Source organism: Elephantulus edwardii, unplaced genomic scaffold, assembly GCF_000299155.1.
Source record: "Elephantulus edwardii isolate Elephantulus edwardi_28Jun2011 unplaced genomic scaffold, EleEdw1.0 scaffold00186, whole genome shotgun sequence".
Taxonomy (NCBI): domain Eukaryota; kingdom Metazoa; phylum Chordata; class Mammalia; order Macroscelidea; family Macroscelididae; genus Elephantulus; species Elephantulus edwardii.
In genome coordinates this window covers 2,225,985-2,233,741 of record NW_006399936.1, presented here as the reverse complement: position 1 = coordinate 2,233,741, position 7,757 = coordinate 2,225,985, and the positions used below count along the sequence as shown (strand labels likewise).

At 59.2% G+C, this 7,757-nt stretch overlaps 2 protein-coding genes across 2 annotated transcripts in view; one reads left to right on the top strand and one right to left on the bottom strand.

Annotated features, from left to right (window-relative positions):
* The first annotated feature begins 737 nt into the window (after positions 1 to 737).
* DOC2A (double C2-like domains, alpha) lies at positions 738 to 5,331 on the top strand. Its single transcript, XM_006896619.1, has 10 exons — positions 738 to 1,013; positions 1,413 to 1,492; positions 1,683 to 1,757; positions 1,865 to 1,974; positions 4,229 to 4,355; positions 4,440 to 4,499; positions 4,576 to 4,739; positions 4,835 to 4,916; positions 4,998 to 5,094; positions 5,186 to 5,331. The coding sequence occupies exons 1-10, from the start codon at positions 749 to 751 to the stop codon at positions 5,329 to 5,331; spliced, it is 1,206 nt and encodes a 401-aa protein (XP_006896681.1). The 5' UTR covers positions 738 to 748.
* A 777-nt stretch (positions 5,332 to 6,108) lies between these two features.
* The window catches only part of INO80E (INO80 complex subunit E), a 7,699-nt gene continuing 6,050 nt past the window's right edge, over positions 6,109 to 7,757 (bottom strand). Inside the window, exon 4 of the mRNA XM_006896618.1 lies at positions 6,109 to 6,330. Within this exon, the coding sequence (XP_006896680.1) occupies positions 6,109 to 6,330 (222 nt within the window). The remainder of the gene's footprint in view (positions 6,331 to 7,757) is intronic.

Sequence of the window (7,757 nt, the reverse complement as noted above, 5' to 3'; positions counted from 1 at the left end):
GGACTCCGCGCTCTCCTCGCTGGCCGCCCCGGGAAGCGCCGGCCGCCGCCGCCCAGCCTGCACCCGCCGTGCCCCCAGTGCCGGGCACCTGTTGGACTCACGGAGACAGGTGCAGGGGGCTGGGCCATCGGGGGCTTGAGGGTGAGGGTGAGAGTGTTTGTCAGCCTGTGCCTGCGGGGGTGTTCGGCTCTCTAGTGGCTGCAATTTCTGGCTTTCTGGGGAGCCGGGCTGATGGGGAGGCATTCTGAGGCAGGGGTCTCCACCTTGACTGGCGGGAGCAAGCAGGCAGGCAGATCCTGGGGGTGAAAGGAGGACTACGAACCCCAAAAGTCTGGAGGTGTGGGCCTGGTGCAGAGGGAGGGACAGACGAAGGTGCCTATGGGGCCGGCTCAGCGAGGGGGCAGCGCCCGGGAGCTGATAGGAGGCCAGAATGAGGGGCAGAAGCCGGAAGATGGACACAGGGAAAATTTCAAAGTAAGTGGGCAAGACGGAGGTGGAGCCAGTGCCTCTCCTGGAGGGAATGGGCAGGTAGTCTGAGGACTGGGGTCTGGCCGGCCCAGGCTTCTGGCCTGCCCACCCGCTGGCACAGGCCACCCTCTCCCTTGACACACACGAAGGGAACCTAGTGCAGGGCCCTGAGGTCGCCAGGGTTGCTGCAGGACCCCTTGGCCAGCAGATGGCAGGTTCAGGTACGGGAAAGCCGTCTTGGGCTCATCCTCTGTCCCTGTCCTCCAGCCAGGGGTGCTACATGAGGGGCCGCAGGGGCGACCGCATGACCATCAATATCCAGGAGCACATGGCCATCAACGTGTGCCCAGGGCCCATCCGGCCCATCCGCCAGATCTCGGACTACTTTCCCCGCCGGGGAACAGGACCCGAAGGGGGTGGTGGTGGCTATGGGGAGGGTCCTGCTGGTCTGGCCCCCCTGGCCCTGGCCCCCCCTGTGGCCCTTCTCGGGGCCACCACTCCCGAGGATGTTGCGGAGGTGGACAGCTATGACTCCGATGATAGCAGTGAGTCTGGGGGAATAAAGGGCCCAGGGGGGGCTTAATGGGGCCTTCCAGGATGTGGGGAAGGGACACTGGGCCTGGTGGGGTGCAAGTAAGGAGAATGGGGGAGGCCAGGGAAGGCAGGTGGCGGGCGCTACCCCCACAGCTGCAGTCAATGTGGAGATTACTGGCTCAGCGAGACTCAATATTAAATATTTCTGCTGAGATGCTCAGCCACCCACACAGCCCCGGTTGTGGTCGAGCTGGGGACCCAGACAGACGCACATTCATGCCAGTAACTTTCTTGCACACAGCTCCTAGACTGCAGAGCCGGGAGCACCCTTCACGGCTGACACAATTCCCCCTGGTTTGCCTCACGCACCTGTTTGCGCACTGATTGGCCTCTCTCTCCTGCTTCCCCAGCCTCCTTGGGCACGTTGGAGTTTGACCTTCTGTATGACCAGGACTCTTGCATGCTGCACTGTAGTATCCTCAGGGCCAAGGTGGGCACCCCCTGCCCCCTAAGCCCCAGGAAAGGTGGGTTTGCCATCTTTCCTTCCCTTCCCCAGGCCTGCCCTTGCTCTTATCTTTCACCTGTATCATGAGGCTTTTTCACACACACCTCAAGGATCTGGTAGCGTGGAGGGTGGGAGAGCTGGCACCCATAGTCCTCTGTGCCCCCCTCCTCCTCAGGGCCTCAAGCCCATGGATTTTAATGGCTTGGCTGACCCCTACGTCAAGCTGCACCTGTTGCCTGGAGCCTGCAAGGTAAGGGTCCCCCCTCCCCTGGCCTCCACGACCCCATCTCCTGCCTTCGGCCCCTGCGCTTCTGGATTTCTGTGCATGGATTTAGAATGCATCATCCCACACCCCAGGCCAATAAGCTCAAAACTAAGACTCAGAGGAACACGCTGAACCCCGTGTGGAACGAGGACCTGACTTATAGCGGCATCACGGACGACGACATCACCCACAAGGTGCTCAGGTGAGGGCTCTGTTTCCCCAGCTGTCCCGGCAGCTGACACCCTAACTCTTAGTGGCTTACCACCTGCCTCCCCTTCAGCGCCTATTTCTGTCTTTTAAGAACATTCGATGACTTCCATTCCCTTTGGCATCAGGGAATGGAAGCCATCGAATGTTCGTTCTCTAGCACAGGGCTTCCCCCTCTCCACCTGGTGGGTAGCCTTACCTCCGACCTCTGACCTCTGAGCCTCCCCTCAACCCAACCGCTACTCTCCCTGGCAGCCTGCTGCCCGACTTCCAGTCATCATGTGAAGTGAATTTCAGGCTCAGCTAGCTGCCTCAGTTTTCTCTGGTCACTGGGACCCCTCCTCCCAATCCCCACCTCTGTAGCTACTCCCTGAGGTTTCCGGGAATCTTGAAGGAATCTAGTCTGCAGGGCAGAGGATGACTCTTGTCATGCCAGGGAGCTGGAGCCGCAGCGGGAAGGATGGGGGTTGGTTGGGGGGCATTTTCTCAGGCCAGCGAAGGCAGCTGAACCCTTCGTTAGGCCGTGATATCACTTTGTGCAGGAGGGAGTCACAGAAGGGTTTGTAGCAGAGCAGGGACCTGGTCAGCGCTGGTTTTGGAGATCTTGGAGGTGGTCGGGAGGAGTGGAGGTCGACTAGGAGGACTAGCAGAGGCTGGGAAGGCTGGCACCAGATTCTACAAGTGTGTGAGTGAGGCCTGAAAACGAACGCTGCTCCCTGGTGCTCAGCTGGGCCAAGCACTTTTATATTAGCGTTGCTTGCTCCTCAAGTAAGACCCCAGAACCTTAACCTCATCGCTGCTGAGTCAGACCTGACTCCTTGCTGACCCTCTGTTGGGTTTCTGAAGCTGTAAATCACCCAGGGTTGCGGGGGGAGATTGCCCATCTTTCTCTCAAGGAGTTGCTGATGGGTGAAACAGCCAGAGAGGTAGCTGGTTAGCAGTACAACTGTCAGGCCACTTCTCTCATATAGGTCTGTCGTTGTCATGTGTCAGAACCAATTCATAGCTGACCCTTGTGCACAGGAGTTTGCCCATCTTTATGCTCAGAGCAGCTGGGGAAGTTGAACTGCCTGCCTTTGGGTTGAGAGCGCAACTCTTTAAGCCACTAGGCCACCAGAGCTCCCTAAGATAGCTTCCTTGCTGTTATGTGCTATGGAGTCAGAACCAAGTCATAACTGACCTTCCATGGGTTTTCTAGAGGTGGTAAATTGCACTGGAAGCAAATGCCCATCTTTTTTCCATGGAGCAGCTGGTGGATTCAAACCACGGACCTTTGCATTGGCAGCACAGTTCCTAACCACTTAGCCACTGGAGCTGCCTTCAAATACCTTCGTTTTAAGCGCTGTTGACTACGACTCAAAGCAACCCTATGAATAAGAGATCTGACCCCTGTCCTGGCCCTGTCCTGTGCCATCATCATCTCTGACACACTCAAGCCCACCGTCAGTCACTGTGTCAATCCATCTTGTTGAGGGTCTGTCTTTCGCTGACCCTCCACTTTTCTGAGCGTGATGTCCTTTTCTAAGGTCTGGCCCCTCTTAATAATGTAGCCAAAGTGCGTGAGACAAAGTTTCACTATCCTTGCCTCCAGGGAGCACCCTGTCTGCACCTTTTTGAAGACGTACTTGTCTGTCCTTTCAGCAACCCAGGGCATATTGAAATAGCTTTAGGAGATGGGCCTTGCAGGCCAGGTGAAGTGACTTTTAGCACAGGGATTTGTCCAGGGTCACACAGGTGCAGCTGGGATTTGGCTGTTTGCCTATGTCACACAGCTTCTCAATGGAGCGGTCACCATGGAAGGTAGTTTATGAGGCTGCGGAAGGGGACAGATAGAAGAAATACTTTCCCTCGGGGCTCCTGGTCTCCTCTGGGCTGGAACCAGGGAGAGGACAGGGATGCGGGAGAACAAGGTCTTTCTCCTAAACATCTGTGACCCTTGGCTAAGGTTCACAGCCTGTCAAGCTTCCCTAGCTCTGAACTGAGGGCGTGAGGTGGGCGGTCCTCAGGGTGTGAGGGTTTCCTGGAGTAGCTGAGCTGGGCTGATGCACAGCCTTAAGCGAGGCCCTGAGGATGGAGGAAATAGTTTTTCACTCAAGCTGCAGCGCTTGTGTGGTAACCCATTTTTTCTGCTGAGATGCGAATCGGGTGTAGGGCAGAGCTGGGTTGCCTTTGGGTCCTCAGACCTTTCTCCCCGCACTGGAGCAGGGCTCGGGGAGCCCAGGGACCCTGACCCTGCAGTTCCCTGCCAGGATCTCCGTCTGCGATGAGGACAAGCTAAGCCACAATGAGTTCATCGGGGAGATCCGGGTGCCACTCCGCCGCCTCAAGCCTTCCCAGAAGAAGCACTTTAACATCTGCCTTGAGCGCCAGGTCCCGGTCTGTGGGGAGGGCGGCTGACAGGGTGCCAGGGGGTTGGGGGCGCCGGAGAGGCTGTGTCCAGAACCTTCTCTTTGTCTTCAGTTGGCCTCCCCCTCTTCCATGTCGGCAGCACTGAGAGGCATCTCCTGTTACCTGAAGGAGGTGAGGCACCGGGGAGACCACACATGGTGGGAGTGGGTGGCGGAGGGCTTGGCTGACCCCTGTCCTGTCCCTGTAGCTGGAGCAGCTGGAGCAGAGCTCAGGGCTGCTGGAGGAGCGTGGACGCATCCTGCTGAGCCTCAGCTACAGCTCCTGTCGCCGGGGGCTGCTAGTGGGCATCGTGCGCTGTGCCCACCTGGCCGCTATGGACGTCAACGGTTACTCGGACCCCTATGTCAAGACGTGAGCCCTTGCTCTGCCCTGTGGCCCGCCCGGCCCTCCTGGGCAGCCTGCTCCTTTCCTGACAGCTGGGCCTTCCCTCCCTCCCCACCTGTTAGGTACCTGAGGCCAGACGTGGACAAGAAGTCCAAGCATAAGACATGTGTGAAGAAGAAGACCCTAAATCCAGAGTTTAATGAGGTGAACGAGGCAGGGGCCACAAGTAGGGTGGGTGGGGAGAGGGTTCAGGGCCTCGTCAACAGTGTCACACCCTGTCCCCAGGAGTTCTTCTATGAGATTGGGCTCTCAGCGCTGGCTGCCAAGACCCTGGAGGTCACGGTGTGGGACTATGACATCGGCAAATCCAACGACTTCATTGGTGAGGGGAGGAGACCAGCTAGTGGGGCGCTGGAAGAGGGCCAACCACCAGAGATGGGCCCTGATTTTACCTGCTTCTACCTGCTCCCCAGGTGGTGTGTCCCTGGGGCCAGGTGCCCGCGGGGAGGCCCAGAAACACTGGGGTGACTGCCTGCAGCAGCCAGATAGAGTCCTGGAGCGCTGGCACACCCTGACCAGTGAGCTGCCCCCAGCGGCTGGAGCCCTGACCTCAGTCTGAGTGCAGTGGCGCCTCCTGGCATTCGGCCAGGCTTCCTGGCATAGCCCAGGGCGGAGGGCTGTGCTGAGCGCCCGACCTTCGCACGAGTGTGTTGCACGTTTACACGGGGTGGGGCTTCCCCCGCCCTGCACTTCCTGTCTTATTTTGTGAGTGTCTGTGGCCTGTGGGTCTGTCCCCCTGTGAGGGACTGTGGAGATCTGTATTCACATATGCAAACTTCCCCCTGCCTGACTCGCTATGATATGCAAACCACTTGCCCTCCTCGCCCGCTGAGGGACGCCAGTGGCCACCCCAACCCAAGGCCCATCGCCTGCTGCCTGCTCCTCCCTCTGGCCTCCCAGGCTGCCTGTCCCCTCTCTACAGGGAGGTGGTCAGATTGGGGGGGCCTGGAGGAGGTAGAAGTTTCAAAAAATGGAAAAGAGGGGGAAAGAAACAACACAAAACCCGAAAAAAAAAAAAAGCAAGCCCTTTAATAGTCTTTGTTAAAAATCCTTTGCCCTGGAAGCTGCCCTCTTACACTGGTGGCCCCTCAGGGTTTCTGCCCACCTGCGAGGTGGCAGATACTCCCAGGCCACTTGTTTAAATAAATACCTGTCCCCTGAAGGTGGGTGTGAGGACAGGGCCCTCTCCCTGCTGAGGGCCTGCCTTCCCGGGGACACCTTGCATGTTTACACCTTTTCTGACTGTGTCAGTGGCCAAAGCATGGCAACTGGGCATCAATAAACGTCTCTGAGGAAGCTGGGGCTTGCAGTGTTGTACGTGGTAGGGGGTGCCGGGTCACTCCGGGATGTCAATCACCAGGTCATCGTCCCCGTCCAGCGCGTCGTCCCCGCTGCCTGCATCGCTGAACATCTGCCGAGGGACGGTGCTCAGGATCGTGTGTGGGGGCATCTTAGGAGGGGGCAGTGGGGCCAGGGCTGCCCCCACCCCAGCCCCAGCCCCTCGACCTGGAAAGGTCAGCGGCCCTCCCACAGGGCAGTCAGGGGGTCCCACCGCCATCTGCAGCAAGGGGAGGAAAACACAGAAGGCTTGTCATGGGGGGATCTGGGACTCCTGGAGGAGGGGGGCTGGGCACTGCCCTCTAAAGCAGTTCACGGGAACAGGGAAGGGGCAGTGGGCGCACCCTGGCGGCTGCTGCTGGACTCAGGGCCTATTCCTACCTTCGCCCCTTCAGTGCCCCCAGCCAGCAAGTGAGGAGTGGAGATGGAAGTGTTGGTGGTTGATGAGGGTGAGAGGTCTCACAGGAAACCAGGAGGGAAAGGGTGGCCCCGAACCCCCCCCTGCAATAGCACAAAGTCAGCCTGGGTGCCAGCCGTCCTGCCAGGACCCTCAGACACCACCTGCCACCACAATCCCTGGCCCGTCTCCTCCTGCCTGGCTCGGTGGAGGGTATCACAGGCTGCCCAAGCCCCCCCAAGCCCTCCTCCTGAGGCCTCTACTTCTCACAGCTCAAGGGGGGCCCCTCCTCGGGATCCCCGCCGCCACTGGCCGCGGCCAGCTACTTCTCTCAGCTCACCTGGGCTACGGTACCAGGTACCAGTCTCCTAACTGGATTCCCTGCCTTCAGCCTCTCCCAGCTCCAGCTCCTCCTCCACACTGCAGCCAGAGGGATCTCTCTAAAACACAAACCTAGCGTGTCAGTCCTCCTTAGGGCCCTGCAGCTGCTCAGGACCAGCAGGCCCTCCACGTGGCAGGTCCCTGCCTAGTTGTCAGACTCCTGCTTTATCCTCTGAGGCTGGCGAGTGGCCTCTGTCCTGCCCCCGCCAGGTCAGGCCGAAGCCTCCCTGTCAAGCACGCAAAATACAGTGCTCATGGCATCTGCTACATGCCAGCTGATACCCAGCAACAGCCTGGGCTCCTCGTGCCCACCCTGGAGGGAGGAGAGACGATGGGACAGAGGAGGGAACAGGTCTTAGTGTTAAAGAGCCGGCCTGCTGGGGGGACTGGGCCCTGTGCAGGCAGAGGCAGGAAACACGTGGGTGTGGTCTTCACATACCTGTCCTTTATTGTCTACTTTCTGTGTCTCAAGGAGCCCCCACGTCACTGCTGTTCCTGGGCTGGGCTGGGCTGGGGTCAGCATGGACTTTTCTGAGTTCTCAGGAGCCTGCCCGAGGCCCGCCTCTGAATGGTCCCCCTCATTCACAGGCACAAGGGACCAGACACACGAGTGGAAAGCACAGCTCCCCAGGACTGTCCCCTCTGCTGGCCCCCCACTACTCTCCAGCTCTCTCCAGCTGCCTCTACTCAATGGCCTCCTTGAAGGGCTTCTGCATGGCCAGCAGTTAACAGCCGCGGCCACCTAGGTCTGTCCAAGGCCCAAGTTGCAAGCCAGATGCTCAATCTTCACAGCGCTCCTTTCTCTGCTCAGTCCTGCTCACCGCTTTACACCAGATCCCTTAGGACCCGCCCAGGCTCCCTGTGTGTGC

Excerpts from the sequence above, each read along its gene's own strand:
- DOC2A (XM_006896619.1), top strand. The coding sequence starts at position 749 with ATGAGGGGCCGCAGGGGCGACCGCATGACCATCAATATCCAGGAGCAC. Across the intron at positions 4,356-4,439 it reads GCCTTGAGCGCCAGGTCCCG|TTGGCCTCCCCCTCTTCCAT; the intron begins GTCTGTGGGGAG and ends CTTTGTCTTCAG. Across the intron at positions 4,917-4,997 it reads TAAATCCAGAGTTTAATGAG|GAGTTCTTCTATGAGATTGG; the intron begins GTGAACGAGGCA and ends CCCTGTCCCCAG.